This window comes from Sapajus apella, unplaced genomic scaffold, assembly GCF_009761245.1.
Source record: "Sapajus apella isolate SASKATOON/1434 unplaced genomic scaffold, GSC_monkey_1.0 scaffold61, whole genome shotgun sequence".
NCBI classification, from domain to species: domain Eukaryota; kingdom Metazoa; phylum Chordata; class Mammalia; order Primates; family Cebidae; genus Sapajus; species Sapajus apella.
Genome location: NW_022437001.1, coordinates 7436209 through 7455290, shown reverse-complemented (window position 1 = coordinate 7455290; position 19082 = coordinate 7436209). Strand labels below are relative to the sequence as shown.

General features: G+C 37.8%; 1 protein-coding gene across 3 annotated transcripts in view; it reads left to right on the top strand.

Moving 5' to 3' along the window:
* Positions 1-10333, top strand: part of SMAD1 (SMAD family member 1) — a 76329-nt gene extending 65996 nt beyond the window's left edge. For all 3 annotated transcript variants that reach the window (XM_032246470.1, XM_032246471.1, XM_032246469.1), the window contains exons 6-7: positions 5018-5274; positions 8972-10333. In XM_032246470.1, coding sequence (XP_032102361.1) covers positions 5018-5274; positions 8972-9115 — 401 coding nt within the window. In that variant the 3' untranslated portion in view covers positions 9116-10333. The remainder of the gene's footprint in view (positions 1-5017; positions 5275-8971) is intronic.
* The last annotated feature ends 8749 nt before the right edge of the window (positions 10334-19082 follow it).

Sequence of the window (19082 nt, the reverse complement as noted above, 5' to 3'; positions counted from 1 at the left end):
AATGTAGAGTGAGTGCTAAAGTTTGAATATCATCATTTTGTGACCGTTATAGTAAGGATCAGGCAAGAATCACAATGAATGCTAAACATAAAGAAAATTTTTATGAGAATCTTTATATTTGCATGGTCTTAGGAGTGTTGTCCCTCAAACTGCCTATTAGTACAAGGGAGAATAGAAAGCATTAACTAAACAGTGGATAAACTGTATCATTTGTATTTTCATCGTAATTGTATAACTGATGCCCTGTTTTGACTGGGGGATCAAAATTATCATCTCCAATGAGAGACAGATGGGTATCATATACCTCCAGATGTCATACCCTGAGAAGGCCGTAACATCACCTACGCAGGATTCCAGCTGAGAATGCAAATCCAAATCTAATCCTGAGGAAATATGAGACAGACTCAAAGCAAGGAACATTGTATTAGAGAGGGTGAAGAAGGGGGATTAATTTTTCCAAAACATTATGTCAGAAGACAAATAAAGATATGAAATGTTCCAGATTAGAAGCAGTTAAAGAGATAGGACACTTGTATGCAATACCTGACCCTGGACATGATCCTGTACTGAAAAGGAGAAAAAATATACTGTAAAGGACATTATTGAGGTCAGCAGGCAAATCTGAAATATGAATGGTAGATTAGACTAATATATTTGCATTGCCAACTATACTATGACTATGTAAGAGACTATCCCTATTCTTAGGAAATACTTAAGTATTTAAGGAAGTGGTTCAGGAATAAATTAGTACATAAAGATACCAGTCTACTCACCATCTATCTAAGACCTGTGTCACAATACATACGTACATACACACACATGCATGGTGCGTGTGAAGCAGCAGCGGGGAGGGAGGGCACAAGTGATCAAGCAAATGGAGTAAATTGTCACAGTAGACGCATCTGGATAATGATTTTACAAGTGTTCTTTTTTCTGTTTTTCTTTGTTCCCTTTCAAACTTTTCTACAAATTTGAAATTATTTCCAGAGTAAAAGTATGAAACAGTGACCTACTGTGAAATTCAGAACAGTGGACCAGATTAAAAGATTATTTATTAGATGCTTAAAAAGCACTCAAGGTAAAGTGTAGCATTTACTCCTGAGGGTAAGAAAACTCCAACTCTTAAATCAGAAATTGATAGATATTTTCTTATATAATTAAAGGAAAAAACACTATACATTTAATAATGAAATGCTAGAACTTAGGTTCACAGCATACATAGATATCGTTCTGTGGTCTGTAAACCTCTGAAATTGTATATAAACACAATTTTGCATACATTTGGGAGGGAAAGACATACTTTTCATTAAATTCTAAAGATGACTGTTAACCCAAAGTAGGGAAAAGAAAATGTCCTGTGAGATATTTCCTCTTAAAACATTATTAAGAAAATAAGGATTCTTGGAATGCTGTTATTCCAGATGCCCTAAGTAGTGTCCTCAAATACAGAATTATAGATAATGGAAATAAGTCAACATTATCATTATGTGTAGATGATACGTTTGATTGGCAATATTCTTGGGATAGACTCTTGAAGTGAAATTAGTAGATCAAAATCTCTTGATATATTTTACCAAATTACTTTGCAAAAAGTAATTCCAGCACTTTGGGAGGCCAAGGCAGGTGGATCAGTTGAGGTCAGGGGTTCGAGACCAGCCTGCACAATGTGGTAAAACCAGGTCTCTACTAAAAATATGAAAATTAGCCAGGTATGGTAGCAACACTTGTAATCCCCGCCACTTAAGAGGCAGAGGCACAAGTATCACCTGAATTTGGGAGGCGGAGGTTGCAGTGAGCTGAGATCAAGTCACTGCATTCCAGCCTGGGAGACAGAGAGAGACTCTGTCTCAAAATAAATAAATTAATTAATTAAAATAAATAAAATTAATTTGCATTCCTACCAGAAGTACATGATGAAAGCCTTTCTCTTTTCATCCATGCCAGTATTATGATTGGACATTGTGCCTATTCAAATGACATGATTGTTTATCTAGAAACCTCCATAGAATTTATCTTTTAAAAATGATGAAGTAAGTTTTCTTTAATCTGGTAAGAAAATAGAAAGAAAGGGGAAATCTCCTTCCCAATAGCCACAGAAAACATCAATTTCTTGGAAATAATCTGAACCTGTAATATGTGAGAATTACATGAAGAATCCAAATTTTATTGAGAGAGAAAATTTGAATAAATAGGCAGTCTGTGTTCCTTAAAGGGAAGGCTTAATATTGTGAGAACATTTTAAGCATAGTCCATCTAATTTAATTTGTAGTTGAAACAATTCTTTTCAGAATCACAATGTAATTTTTTTGAAAGTTGGAAAATGTATTCTGAATATTACCTAGAAGTTTAAACAAGTGAGGCTGGCTATATTTGTAAACGTTAAGTAAAGAAAAAATTATTGGCATTAGGGTTAATAAAACATTGTAAAACTATAAATAAATCAGTGTGTAGACAAAACAGAATGAGTTAAACTCAGACTATACTGAGTATAGGATATAAAAATATAATGTATGTTAAGTGAAGCATAACAAATCAGTAGAGTCTTCTAATGGTTCTACAATAACAAAGTTAGCTTTTGGGTGAGGCTGGAAAAGAGAAACACTGACCTCAAACTATATATGCAAACAGATTAATGAGTTGAATGTTTTTAAAATGGCAAACAATTAAAAAGCTAGAGAAAAATATACTTGATCAGAGAGGTAGAAATTTTCTAAGCATAATAAGCAACAAAGGATCATAAGAGGTTTGACTAAGATTGCAAACTTCTGTAGGTTAAAATTACATCACAAACAAAATTGAAAGACAAAGGACTAACAGGGAAACAAATAAGACATAAAGTGTTTATATCCTTCCTACATTAACAGTTCATTAAAAAAAAAAATAAAAATAAAACCCAGTGAGATAAATAGGTAAGAAACGTGAACAATGAATTCACAAGAGAAACACAGATGGCTAATAAACTATAAGAGCATATCTAGCCTTACAGGCAAATTAAACAATTATTTGTCAGTTATAAATTAGGGAAATTTTGTTTTTGCTCTACACTCAAATTCAGTACTGGCACGGGTAAAATGAGAAAGGCATTCCTACACTGCTGGTGACGGTGTAAATTGATGCATTCTGGAAAGTCATTTGGCAGAGAGAATCACTAGCCTTCGATCCAATAATTTAACTTCCAGGAATCTCTCCTAAGGATATTATCAAAAATTGTCCAGAGACATTTATCATGGCATTATTATAAAAGCAGAAAATTAATATCAACCCAGTGATCCACTAATGGGAGAATCATTTTATAAATGCTCATACAATCATGCAGATATATAAAATGTTTGAAAAGACATTTTAATGATACCTAAAACCTAATACAGTGTATCAGAATTAATATTTATTGCCTCTAAGTCACTAAAAAATTGATAATATTTTCTGCTTCTTTATATTTTGATTTACTTTCTGATTTTTCAGAATGAAAATTTGTCATTTTTATTATGAGGAAAAATTAGTAGCACACACACTCTTAAATTGTTTTCTCTACATCAGGCCAAAAAAAATGGGCTTCTGCTCTAGCAGCTATTTAATTGTTTTAGAAATTCTAACCATTGTATATACATATAAATACAGCATATAATATTTTCTGTGAGACAACAATTTAGCCTTGACTAAGTCATACCGGAGTTACCTACAATGTGGATCATTTCAACCCACATAGGATATAACGCTGCTGGGTGACCTGTATAAAGTCATCTCTCATAATGGTGTGGGGCTTTGTGAGAATGAGTTTTTTCCCGCTATTTTTCTTTTTTTTAAGGCAGGGTAAGACCAATTTCCTACACTTTAAACACTCAGGTCTCACATGAAGAAATTCAGAGCAGGTGGTAGTTTATTGAGATCTGATTTTACACTTTGTAGTTTTCTTTTCCACTGGATCTTGTATCTTACAGCTCTTGGCAATACTTCTTCCACCTGTGGTTTTCCAGTTTCTCCACCCTTCCCTCTCTAAAATTTTCCTAACATCTTAGCTGCAGAATAAATGCAAGAGCACTTTATACATAGTAAATATATAGCATCCAGGTTTTGTTATGCTATATTTTTAGAGTGGAAATACACTTTCAATGTGTGGCCAAATAGGGCATTAATCACTTACCAAAATGAAATTGCTATGCTTTGTTGTTGTTGAGACAGGGTCTCACTCTGTCACCCAGTCTGTAGTGCAGTGACATGATCACAGCTCACTGCCGCCTTGACCTCCTTGCCTCAAGCAATCCTGCCACCTCAGCCTCCATATAACTGGCATACACCACTATGCCTGGCCAATTTTTTGTATTTGTTTTGTGGAGATGGTGTTTTGCTCTGGTCTTGAACTCCAGGACTCAAGCAGTCTGCCTACTTTGGCTTTCCAAAGTGCTGGGATTACAGACGTGAACCACTGTGCCTGGCCTATAGCTATTTTTAAAACATTTTGTTATGTTATTTTCTAGAAACCTCCTAAATATTGTATTAACTAATACAGTTAACTAAGATTTTATCAGTCATACAGCATCCATCCCCAATCTTTTTGGCACCAGGGACCAGTTTCATGGCAGACAATTTTTCCACAGAGTGTAGGGGAGGGATAGTTTCAGGATGAAACTGTTCCATATCAGATCATCAGGCATTAGAGTCTCACAAGGAGCATGCAGTGTAGATCCCTGGCATGCACAGTTCACAATAGAGTTCATGCTTCTATGAGAATGTGATGCTGCCACTGATCTGACAGGAGGTAGAGCTCAACCTGTAATGCTTGCTTGCTTCCCCACTGCTCACCTCCTGCTTTATGGCCTGGTTTCTAACAGGCCTCGGACTGATACTGGTCTGTGGCCCCAGGGGTTGGGGACTTATGTTGTACAGGACTTAGAGAATAGCTATCTAACTAGCCAAAGTTTAAATCCATGTAAGTTTAAGTTTCTGTGTTGAAGCTGCAGAGATGCCTTTGAGCTATAAAAACTAGTGATAACAAAATGATATGTTTGTCTTCCTACAGGAGTTCATCTTTATTATGTTGGAGGGGAGGTGTATGCCGAATGCCTTAGTGACAGTAGCATCTTTGTGCAAAGTCGGAACTGCAACTACCATCATGGATTTCATCCTACTACTGTTTGCAAGATCCCTAGTGGGTGTAGTTTGAAAATTTTTAACAACCAAGAATTTGCTCAGTTATTGGCACAGTCTGTGAACCATGGATTTGAGACAGTCTATGAGCTCACAAAAATGTGTACTATACGTATGAGCTTTGTGAAGGTAAGTGAGCCCTGACTCCGCCATTTAAGGTCTAATATGCTTTTACTGATTTGTTTTTTTGTTTTTGTTTTTTTTTTGGCAGTATATGAATCCATATCCTCTTGATAATATGTTCATATTAGCTGACTTATCTATGCATTTTTAAACTTTAGCAAGAATGTCAATTTTTAGGAAAATATCATTGGAACATAGATGTACTTATATTAAATATCAAAAGCAGTAGGTTTTAATAGCCTTTTCCTTATTCAAATAGCACCACTTTAGCTATTGTATTACCATTAGCATATGCTGTTATATATTTAACACATCATTTAAAAGATCAGTTGAATAAGCATATCTTCCTTTTCATTCTCATTTTTAGTACTTTTATGATGGTAATGCTTGTTTTTGTTTCAACAGTAAGCAAGTGACTTTAATTTTGTAAAAATTAAAGTTCATCGCATTGGAAATTGTGTTTGGTCAGGTTTTTTTAGTGGTTTCAGTAAGCCTCATGATTTTTTTATCATTCAAAAGTTAGTAAGACCCTTGCCCAAGATAAATAGATGCCTTAGCTCAAAGATTGCATTGTAAGTTTTGATGAGGGAGAAGGCTAAAGACGTTGCTCATAATAATTCATCTTTTTGCTGTCTCATCTTCTGCCTCTGAGAAATAAAAATGTTTAAGATGCCATTGAAATCTAAAAAACCTTAAATGTCTGATTACATTTCATGAGTCAGCGACTTATTCTAGTAACTGACCTATGTCTGAATTCTCAAAAATAAATTTTATCCTCTGGTACTTTGAGAAACAAAACTAATTATATATTTGAGTGAGCCAATTACCTTTTATATCTTCTCTTCAGAAGCTCACCAAACTTGTTGTTAAACCTGTTTTGTAATGTGTTTATTACTGAGGATAATTTCGGAGCTTTACTTGTTGATCATCCCTTAGATCATAGATATCTTCTCCTGAATATAATTACTTTTCCTACTTATTTAAAGCATCTTAGATTTTCAGTGTGTTCCCTCGGTGTTTTTGTTTGTTTGTTTGGCAGTGTACTTCAACAGTTATTTGTAGCTGAGTCTGATATTAAGGAAATTTTTTTACCCTTTAAAGAGGTTGACCTATATGCTATGTACATAGGGGACTACAAAGACCTTTCTTATTCATTATTAACATGTGCTGTTTAATTTTTGTCTTAGCATTTGGCTGAAATGATTTTTAAAATAAGAACAATGACCTGGCAGAGTGGTTTTTGTTCGTTTTTATTGGTATGGAGGAAAGAACAGCTCTATAGAGTTAAGATGCAGTTTCCAGTTTTTTTCTACCATTTTAACTGTATGATTAAGGCATAGATTTCTTCTCTGGTTCTTATGTTTATCATCTTTGAAATGGTGGTGGATGGAGTTGAGAACTATAGTAATTATTTTTAAGGTCCCTCAGTGAGTCTATTATTATTGAAGGATCACTCTAGGTGAATTTATGACTTTAATGTTCCAATTAGCTTTCTCCTCAAACTCATTTCTTATTGATTACCCAATCAATTTTAATTATTTTACTTTTGTACAGTTTTAATAATTTACTTTTACATAAGTAAAAACACGCTTTACACTAATAAAAGGTATTTTTAATACAAAGTTATGCATTCAAAATTTATTAGATTTCATTCGTTCAGCAGATACTTGAGCACTATTTCAGAGATGTAATACAAAGATGAAAAAGCACCTAAAGTCTCTATCTTCAAGATCCTTATGCTCTAGTATATTTTAATTATAATGTGATAAGCACTAGAATCGAGAGTTAGACAGGATATAATGAGCTTAGCCTGGAAGTTGGATTTAGAGAGCTAAAGATAAATATTATTTAAAAATTCAGCTGAATGTTAAAGAGAAGTTGTTTATCATATATTAGCAACAAAAAATTTGCACACTGTTTTTACAAAATTGTTCTTTATGGTAAGGACTACATACTTTATCCTCTCCCATTCAGCATTTTAAAGGAATTATAATGGAACATTTTACTAACGATAGCCAATCTTGTGCTGTTTTTAAGATGACCATTTTTGGATGTTAACATAAAACATATTTTATAAATTATTAAACTCGCCTATGTCTGAAACTCTCCTGTGTCTGAAAATTCCAAGTCAGTTCAGCTGAACATGTGTTTATTGAGCTTCTGCTTTCTATTATTATGCTATATATTGGAGGTAAAGATAAATTCCTGCCTTCAAATATCTTGTTATCTGATGGAAGAAACCTACACGTAAACCTGTAAATTAAATTTAGGAGTTTGTTTATATTTACGAATGCATGGTATACACACATCTATATATATGTAGTTATATAGGTTCTGATGTTGAGTTATTTTTCTTTTCTTTTTTTTTTTTGAGACAGAGTCTTCCTCTGTCTCCCAGGCTGGAGTGCAGTGGCATGATCTCAGCTCACTGCAACATCCACGTTCCAGGTTCAAACAGTTCTCCTGCCTCAGCCTCTCGAGTAGCTAGGATTACAGGCTGCCACGCCACCGCACCTGGCTAATTTTTAAATTTTTAGTACAGATGGGGTTTCACCATGTTGGCCAGGCTGGTCTTTAACTCCTACCTCAAGTGATCCACCCACCTGAGATGTCTCGCTCTGTCACCCAGCCCGGAGTACAGTGTTGTGATCTTGGCTCACAGCAACCTCCGCCTCCTGGGTTCCAGTGATTCTTATGCCTCAGCCGCCCAAGTAGCAGGGTATACAGGCATACACCACCACCATGCCCAGCTAATTTTTATATTTTTAGTAGAGACGGGGTTTTGCCATGTCGGCCAGGCTGGTCTTGAACTCCTGACCTCAGGTGATCCACCTATCTCAGCCACCCAAAGTGGTGGGATTACAGGCATGACATACCATGCCTGGCCCCAGATATATTTCTTAAAACTACTGGAGTAGGTAGGTAGCACAAATAAATAGAACCCAGCCTTCTCTAATGTTCCTCATGAAACAATAATTAGAAGATTAATCAGAACATCACATTCATTGTCCACCCACACCAAAGAGTTTTTGATGTTTGCAGTAGCAGTTACTTTTCTCTTTTTCATAGTGACTTTATTCCGTGGATCTGTAGTATCTTAATGCAGTCAATCTGGCAAGCTACCTTCTTGTACAAATGAATGATAGAATGTATTCATTGATGGTAATGGCTAGGTGTCAGTAATAGCTTTTTGGATACTTGAATGTACTCCTGCCTGTTTTGCTTATAGATTGAAAGATCAAGAGCTATGTGTTGATAGAAGACCTTCAGTGGCTGAGTAGGGAAGAAATTGAATGTCAGTCTGTCTAGCATAGCTTTTCCTTATTTTCTTGATGATAAAATGAGAATTTAACAAAAGGTATTACATTACTATCAGTAATGTAATGGGCAATGAAAATTACAGTTTTAAAGTGTCTTTATTAAGACAGCTTTATAGTGTATTTTAAAACCTTCATTCCTCAAGATCAGTAATTCTTATTGGAATCCATGGATGGACCCTGGGGAGCTAACATCCATCCCTTGAATTGCCTGCCAAATTATGTGTGTGTTTATGCATGTGTGTTTTTTTCTCCCCGGGGATGGGGGGCAAGGGGGAAAGATGCATAGCTTTAATCAAAGTCTCTGGTTATGTAAACTCTTTTTACTTAATAAGTTTAACCACTGAATTAAACAAGTTAAATGACCTCCAGTATGTTTTCCCTAGGGCTGGGGAGCAGAATACCACCGCCAGGATGTTACTAGCACCCCCTGCTGGATTGAGATACATCTGCACGGCCCCCTCCAGTGGCTGGATAAAGTTCTTACTCAAATGGGTTCACCTCATAATCCTATTTCATCTGTGTCTTAAGTGGCCCCAGGCATATGCCTCTTGAAAACTATTGAGCCTTGCATGTACTTGAAGGATGGATGAGTCAGACACGATTGAGAACTGACAAAGGAGCCTTGATAATACTTGACCTCTGTGACCAACTGTTGGATTCAGAAATTTAAAAAAAAAAAAAAAAAAATCTTGGTAACATACTGTTGATATCAAGAACCTGTTTAGTTTACATTGTAACATTCTATTGTAAAATCAACTAAAATGCAGAGTTTTAGCAGGATTTTGTGTATAGTTAAAGGGGAGATGGCCAGGCCAGGGACAAATTATCTATTAGAAAACAGTCCTAAGAGATTCTTTTGTGTTTGGCACTTTAAGGTCATCATTGGGCAGAAGTTTAGCATTAATAGTTGCTCTGAAACAGGTTTAGAGCCCATGTTGAGTCTTCTTTTCATGGGTTTTCGTAATATTTTAAAACTATTTGTTTAGCAATGGTTTTGTTTGTTTAAGTAAAGGTTAATCTTGATGATATACATAATAATCTTTCTAAAATTGTATACTGACCATACTTGCTGTCAGAATAATGCTAGGCGTATGCTCTTTGCTAAATATGTATGTACAGAGTATTTGGAAGTTAAGAATTGATTAGTGAATTTAGGAGTATTTGAGGTGGGTGGGGGGAGGAGGGAAATGACAACTGCAAATGTAGACTATACTGTAAAAATTCAGTTTGTTGCTTTAAAGAAACAAACTGACGTCTGAATTTTGCTGTGTTTCCATTTTTTTTTTAGAGATTTTTATTATTTTTTTTCTCTTGTTTGGCATTCTTTTATCTCATCCTCTTCAAAAAGCAGTTCTGCAGCTGGTTAATTCATGTAACTGTGAGAGCAAATGAATAATTCTTGCTATTCTGAAATTGACTGCCTACATGTTTCAATACCAGTTATATGGAGTGCTTGAATTTAATAAGCAGTTTTTATGAAGTTTACGATACAGAAATAGGCTTTAATTTTCAAGTGAATTTTTTGCCAAACTTAGTAACTCTGTTAAATATTTGGAGGATTTAAAGAACATCCCAGTTTGAATCCATTTCAGACTTTTAAAATTTTTTTGTACTATGTTTGGTTTTATTTTTCTTCTGTTAATCTTTTGTATTCACTTATGCTCTCGTACATTGAGTACTTTTATTCCAAAATTAAGTGGGTTTTCTCTACTGGAAATTTTCAATAAACCTGTCATTATTGCTTACTTTGATTAAAAAATTGTCATCTCCTTTGTTCACATACTAGATTTTAGGATCAGTAAAGTTTGCTACTCTTCTGAGAGTTTTTTCTCAAATGTCTTCCACCCAACATGAGCAAAATTGCTAATGCAGAGACAGGGACACTGAAGCATGAAGAGACCGGAGCCAATTTAAATCACAAAAGAAAGGACATGTTCACCTTAAAAAGTTAAGAAAAGCTACCAAAATCTAAATGTATAAACTTTTTAATTTTAGGAATTACAGCAGTAGCACTTTTTGGTTAGTACCATGCAGTCAACCAAAGTAACAGTTTCTAAACTTCAGATGAAGATGCAAGTGTGACTGTGAGAGGAGGTAGTAAAGGGAGAGGGATGAGAACTCACAGTACAGCAGATGACTACCTTTGCAATCTACTTAAGACTGGGATGATCCCAACACTACCCACACCCTCCCAAAAAAGTTCACCAATGAGGGACACAGATTGAAGAACATGTAGATTATTTCCTGGCCCAATAGATGCCATTCTTTCTCCTTTACATTTTTATATATCTTTCCTGGAGTGTGTTTATGAGGCATGAAGTTTAAGGACCATCCCTTTTTAAACCCAGTTTAAAAGAAAATAATGCCTTGCTTTTTCACCCCCAAAATACAATGTTTATTCCCTAAACTATGACCAAGCAAAAATTGCTGCTGCTGTTTTTTGTGTTCGAAAACATCGTAGGTAGAGAATCCATGGATAGTCCTACATTATAACACAAATTCACACACATCTTTGCTGGATCACTTCTGTAAATTTTTGTTTCTTCATTTGTCAAGTGGAAATAATGTAGTTGTGTCCTTATCACAAAATTGAGGTAAAGATAGCTTAAAAACTTCTGCCTTGCAAGTGTGGGGATCACTTGAACTCTCCCATATGCTCTATTTTCCACTTACCTAAGTCATTTCAAGCACAGGCAATCTAGATAATAGTGATTGGTGAGATGTAATCATAGAAGATATTAAAACAATCAGGCCCAACAATGAAGTATAACTGGAATTGTCTGGAAATAAAGAGCTCAGGCCAGGATTCCTCATCCTTTTCCTAGTAGAAAGCCATGTTTGACTTCCCATGGTTGCCTGCTGGGACAGTTACACACATTGTTAGTTGGGTGTCGCAATGCTGATAGCCAGCTTGAAGTTCTGTCAGATAAAACACAAAGATCATCCAGTAGATTGAAATCTCCTGGTTGGGGACCTGTGGAGTTTGCAACATGGTGCATAAGTAGGTCCTTCATGGTTAAGTGCAACTCTGTATATTTTTGGTGAAATCTTAGGAAGATGATTGTCATCAACCATAGGAGGCTGTAAGTCTCTTTCAAAGGTTTAATTAAGGAATGGAATAAATCAACTATTAGAAGTGGAGGGTCCTGGAGCTCTTGTCTCATTCCATCATTTAATATTATTTGACTTTCAGTGAGGGTTTTAATTTTTCTGCACCTTTTTTCTTATCTGTAAAATGGAGACAATAAAGCCTACCTCCTGGGGTTATCATGATCAAGCCAATACATGCAAAGCAGAACCTCTCAATAAGTGTTAATACAGCCAACTAAATCTGGCTGGGAAAACAACTGAAAGGAATTTTATTCAAGAGACATTTGACGAAGACCTACTTACCTTTGAAGTACTTAATAAACACAGTAGATCTTATCTTCAAGGAACTCAGAGTCTAGAGAGAGAAACCTGGAGAAAGAAAACTAGCAATGCATTAATGCCTAGCCTATTGTGTTCCAGGACTCTGCAAGGGGTTTCCAAACATTGACTCTCTTCATCCTCACAAGGACATACTAGTTACTACTCCATCCTCAACTCCTTATGCCATTTTTCTTATAAATGAGGAAATTAACTCAGAGCCTACGTAAGTTGCCCAAAGTCACCTAGCTAATTTAGAAATCAGCTTCAATTCAGATCTGACTTAAAATCTAGAGTTAATTCTATTAAATACTATATTCTTTCTCTTGTGAGTTCACAGTCATTCGCACTTACTACAAAGTAAAATGAAGAGCACAGAGGGAAGGAGTAGTTCAGACTTGGTTAGCTGGAGATCAGTGGAGGTTTTACAGAGGAAGTGGCATTTAATATTGAGCCTTAAATGATGAGATTTTGATAATTGGAGGAACTTCCGGGCAGGAGAAGAGTCCAAGACAGATACCTGTTGTTTCGCATGCCCCAGCATCTACCCCCCAGTTTTTACAGATGTGCCTCCCAGACTATCGTACTGCATGACATATCCCCTCTGGCCACTGTTGGGTGGAATCTGCTCTTTGGGAATTCTGGAGGTGGAAATAAAGTTTGTCCCTGCATATCTGAAGATGCAATAAACCTTGGGAATTGTCCCCTGTCATCTCACCTGCTATATGGGCTGGAGACAAGAAAAAGAGAATTTTCAGGACATCCAGTGTCCTGGGTCTGAGATTTATCAAGACCTGCCACATTTTTCTTCTTTGCTATCCGTGGATACACCAGAATCTGTACAGATAAATCCTCCCTTTTACTTAATGTAGTTTCACTTGGGTTTTTGTTCCAATACAGTATGAAATTATTTGGCTTTTTTTTAAAAAAAGATAGATTTTTAACATTATTTTCTTTTAACCAAAATAATACTTGTCCACTAAAGATTTTTAAAGTATGGGTTAAACAAGCAGAGTCATGCAGCAGAAGCATGCTGAGCCCATAAAGTACTGGGTAAACAAAAAGAAGAAGCTTAAAGTCACCTGCATTAACCCATGATAATTAAATGAGTTTATCCTTGAACTGGGTGATGAAAACCTGGCAGAGATAGCATGCTATAGGAAATGCAGGTCTAGAGGCTAATTGCAGCACCAGCTTGGTAAAGAGATGATGATTGACTTCATTTGTTAAGCAGTTATTGAGTACCAATCCTGTGTCAGCCACTGTGGTAGGTGACAAACGTGAACAAATCTCAGTCCTGCCCTCAAGGGGCCTGAACTCTAATAGGAAAGGCAGACAAATAAATAGACTGATGGCACGGTGCCATGATAGCAAGGGGCACAGAATGGTACATAACCTAGACAGGAGTAAGGGGAGACTTCTCAGAGGAGATAGTGCCTCAAAGCTGAGTCTAATAGGTATTACACAGAAAGGCATGGGAAAGGGGAAATGTGTACCAGGCCGAAAATAACGCACGACTGTTAGGAACAACCAGTAATTCTGTGTAGCTGGAGTGTAGGGCAATTATATGCAATGATGGGTAAGAGAATGGAGAGGTAGGAAGGGGCCAGGTCATTAAGAATCTTGTGTATGTTCTGCTAAGAAATGGGATGTTTCCCAAGGATTTTAGCTCCTAGGGATCTCAACCTAAGAACTAAAAGGATCAAACAGAACAGGGGCCAGGAGAAAACCAACAGCCAAGCACATACATAAGGAGCAGAAAGGAGCTAAGAAAGAGTAGGAAATAATCACAGAAGCCAAGGGAGGCATTTCAACAAGCAGGGCTTGATTTACAAGATAGAGAAGGATGGAATTTAGAAAAAGTTTACACATAGACTAGGAAGTCTTTGATAACCTTAAAGTTTTGTAGGGGTGGGGCATAAAGCCAAATTATAAAGGACTAAAAAAAGTGGAGGAATTTGTTTCTTTTGTAAAGATGAAGTCTCACTATGTTGCTCAGGCTGGTCTCAAACTCCTAGGCTCAAGTGATCCTCCCACCTTGGCCTCCAAAAGTGGTGAGACTACTGGAGTGAGCCACTGTGCCCAGTTCAAAAAGCATTTTGAATCTAGAAAAGTTTATTGGTGAGAAGGACACAAAGAAAACAGAATGAGGTGGCTGGAGAGATGAGCTGATGTGCAGAAAGCCTCCGTTAGGACAAGGAGCTATGGACATGCCTGTTAGATGATGTGTGCCTCCTTGGTGAGGTCATTCATTCAAAGGGAACTAAGACCGGGCTGAAGAACAGAAAGGTCACAGCAGCCATTATAAAGAGAGGAGTCCACAAGTAATAAACCAAAGCATTGTCAAGAAGTATCAATGTGCACGGCAGAGGTGGGCGATAGGACCTTGAGGTGGATTCAGTCCACATAGTCATACAAAGTCTCTGTAATTTGGGGGCCAAATCAGAGAGAAAGAATATGGTAAAGTGCTTAGAGTTGAGGATCAGCAAAGCAGTCCTGGGGAAATTCTGTCAGACTAATGACCATCATTGGAATAATGGTCTATGTGGAGAAGGCTAAGAATCAAACTAGGAACAAGAAGCCAAAGGGAGTTGCTGGGAAGCTGAGATGACAGCAAAGAGTGCATTCAGTGTGAGTGTCCACAGCCTTCAATCATTACCTCCCCTCAGAGAAATTTGAGACGACAAGCATCTTGAAATTCCCAGAAATAATAAACCCTGAACCAAAGCCATTTCACGAGGGATGCTAATATGGAACAGAGTTGTAAAAGTCACTGGAAGAGAGCTGCAGCGAAGCAGCTTCTACAGACACACACCAGCCCACCCGCACCCTTTCCTCACTGCAGCCTCCCCTGTGCTGCTTTGCCTGCACACATTCACCCATAGTCACCCCCAAACAACATCAGTACACCAGTACATATGTGCATCAGCAGACCTCGCCTCCTCTTCCCCACCAGCAGGCATGTGCACCCTGTCATGCCACTGCTGCTGGCGTGAGTGCACCCTGCCCCTTTCCCCATCACATTGCCACTGCTGTCAGTGTTGGCAGGCACAGACACTGTCAGCCATGCCCCACTAGTGCCTCGTCCCTGCACTGTCACTGCCACTGGTGCAAAACTAAGCCCAGAAAACAGTGGACGTACCCTGAGAAGCCACCACTGCTGGTGTAAACGTGCACAGAGGGCACACAGTCCTGTGCTCAACAGCATCCGGCCCCCATGCTAATACCACTACTGGCAGGAGTGGATGCACAGTCACCAGCAGAGTCCTTCCCCCAACCCCACAGACACACACACACACACTGGCACCTCCCAGCCATGCTGCCACTGCTGCTGTTGCAAATGCCCACACAGAGACAGGCACCTTTGTATCCACTAGCAGCCTGCTACAGCCAATGAAATGTGCACCCCATTGCACTGCCGCTGCTGCTGCTGCTGGCTTGTGCAAACAAGGGTAGATCCCACTGCTACTACCCTACAAAGTGCTTTGGCTGGCACTACCCATTGGAGTGTTGTGACTAGCTTGTAACTAACAGCCAGAGAATATGGCAGCCCCTCCAGTGCAGGAGGTTTTTAACCTCAAGGAGCCAGACAACAAAGCCAGGAGCCAATACCAGCCCCTAGAATTAGAGCATGCAGTCTAGAAGTCCTGAGTTGATCCTTGACTCCCTAAAATCTTCCAGAAATGAAGGCAGTCAAACGAATCCACCTTATACCACAATCAAACCCCCAAGGTCATTAAATAGGATAAAATAAAATTAAAAAAAAAAACATCCTAAGGACAGCAACTTTAAATACTGAAGGAACTTCAGTTCACAAAGATGAAAAAGAAACGGTACAAGAACTCTGACAACTCAAAGAACCAGAATACCTTCTGTCCTCCAAATGACTGCACTAGTTCTCTAGCAAGTGTTCTTAACTTGGTTGAGATGGCTGAAATAACAGAAATAGAATTCAGAATACTAATAGGAACAAAGATGATTGAGATTCAGGAAAACATTGAAATCAAATTGAAGAAAGCCAAGAATCACAACAAAACGATATGGGAGCTGACAGGCTAAATAGCAAAAGGGGTTTCTCCTTTCAAACCATCAGATCTTGTGAAACTTATTTGCTACCACAAGTACAGTATGGGGGAAACTGCCCCCATGATTCAATTATCTCCCACCAGGTCCCTCCTACAACAAGTGAGAATTACAGGAGATACAAGTCAAGATAAGATTTGGGTGGGGACACAGCCAAGTCATATCACTGGATAAAGAAAATGTGGTAGATATCACTGCTCAAGGAAATAAGAGAGGACACAAACAGATGAAAAAACATTCCATGCTCATGGTTAGGAAGAATCAATATCGTGAAAATGGCCATACTGCCCAAAGTAATTTATAGATTCAACACTATCCCCATCAAACTACCATTGACCTTCTTCACAGAGTTGGAAAAAACCACTTTAAACTTCATATGGAACCAAAAGAGAGCCTGCATAGCCAAGACTATCTAAGCAAAAAGAACAAAGCTGGAGGCATCACGCTACCTGACTTCAAACTATGCTACAAGCCTATAGTAATTAAAACAGCATGGTACTGGTACCAAAACAGACATATAGACCAGTGGAAAAGAACAGAGGCCTCAGAAGTAATGCCACACATCTACAACCATCTGATCTCTGACAAACCTGATGAAAACAAGCAATGGGGAAAGGATTCCCTGTTTAATAAATGGTGTTGGGAAAACTGGCTAGCCATATGCAGAAAGCTGGACCCCTCTCTTACACCTTACACTAAAATTAACTCCAGATGGATTAAAGACTTAAACATAAGACCTAACATCATAAAAATCCTAGAAGAAAACCTAGGCAAAGCCATTCGGGACATAGGCATAGGCAAGGACTTCATGACTAAAACACCAAAAGCAATGCCAACAAAAGCCAAAATAGACAAATGGGATCTAATTAAACTTAAGAGTTTCTGCACAGCAAAAGAAACAATCATTAGAGTGAACTGACAACCAACAGAATGGGAAAAATTTTTATAATCTACCCATCTGACAAAGGGCTGATATCCAGAATCTACAAAGAACTGAAACAGATTTACAAGAAAAAACAAACAAGCCCATTCAAAAGCAGGCAAAGGACATGAACAGACACTTTACAAAAGAAGACATACATGAGGCCAACAAACATATGAAAAAATGCTCATCATCACTGGTCATTAGAGAAATGTATATCAGAACTATATTGAGATACCATCTCATGTGAGTTAGAATGGCAATCATTAAAAAATCTGGAGAAAACATGCTGGAGAGGATGTGGAGAAATAGGAACACTTTTACACTGTTGATGGGAGTATAAATTCATTCTACCATTGTGAAAGACAGTGTGGTGATTCCTCAAGGATCCAGAGCTAGAAATACCATTTGACCCAGCAATCCCATTACTGGGTATATATCCAATCCAAAGGATTATAAATCATTCTGTTATAAAGACACATGCACACGTATGTTCACTGCAGCACTATTTACAATAGCAAAGACCTGGAACCAACCTAAATGCCCATCGATGATAGACTGGACAAAGAAAATGTGGCACATATACCCCCATGGAATACTATACAGCCATAAAAAACAATGAGTTTGTGTCCTTTGTAGGAACATGGATCAATCTGGAAACCATCATTTTCAGCAAACTGACACAAGAACAGAAAACCAAACACCACATGTTCTCACTCATAGGCTGGTGTTGAACAATGAGAACACATGGGCACAGGGAAGCGAACATCACACACTGGGTCTGTTGAGGGGTGGGAGACTAGGGGAGGGACAGCAGGGGGCAGGGAGGTTGGAGATGGATAACACTGGGAGAAACGCCTGAAGTAGGTGATGGGGGGATGGAGACAGCAAACCACCATGGCATGTGTGTACCTATGTAACAATCCTGCAAGATGTACACATGTACCCCAGAACTTAAAGTACAATTTAAAAAAAAGAAAGAAAGAAAATGTGGTACATATGCCCCATGGAATACAATGCAGCCATAAAGAACAATATCTCATCCTCTTCAAGAACATGGATGGAGTTGGAGGCCATTATCCTTAGCAAACTAACTCATGAATAGAAAACCAAAGACCACATGTCCTCACTTATAAGTGGAAGCTAAATGATGAGAACATATGGACACAAAGAGGGGAAAAACAGACACTGGAGCCTACCTGACGGTGGAGAGTGGGATAAGGAAGAGGATCAGAAAAAATAATTATTGGGTACTAGGCATGGTACCTAGGTGATGAAATAATCTGTACAACAAACCCCCGTGACATGGGTGTACCTATATAACAAACCTACACATATACCCTGAACCTAAAATAAAAGTTTTTTTAAAAGATTAAGAAAAAAAAATAAAATTAACACTTGGAAGCATGGTCTCTAAGAAATACTTTGTGAAAAGCTGACAATTTGTACATTTCCCCTTGATCCAAAAATCAAATATATCAAAGTGTAATATGACTTGCTTTATCTCTAAATACAGACGATTTTTAAAATGGAGTGGAAAGAAAGAAAATAAATTGCAAACAAGCTCCTTGTTACTCTAGGATTAGAAATCCTGTGAGAATATGAGACAGAACATTTTCTTTTTAAAAACAAGAAAACAAACAAAAACACTCCCTATTTATGTATTTATTTATTTATTGAGACGGAGTCTCACGTCAACCAACCTGGAGTGCAGTGGAGTAATCTCAGTTCACTACAACCTCCACCTCCCAGGTTCAAGTGATTGTCCTGCCTCGGCCTCCCAAGTAGTTGGGATTATAGACATGCACCACCACGGTCTACTAATTTTTTTTTTTCTCTTTTTTTTCTTTTTTTTTTTTTTTTTTTTAGTCATGGGTTTTGCTATGTTGCCAGGCTGGTCTCAAACTTCTGACCTCAAGTGATCCACCCACCTTGGCCTCCCAAAGTGCTGGATTACAGGTGTGAGCCACTGCACCTGGTTGGAGAGAGAACCTTTTCATCTTTGCTTCGGTCTTGTGTCTGAGAGACTAGAGAAGAGTCATCCACACCTAATTTCCGTCCCATGGATTTGTAATTATACT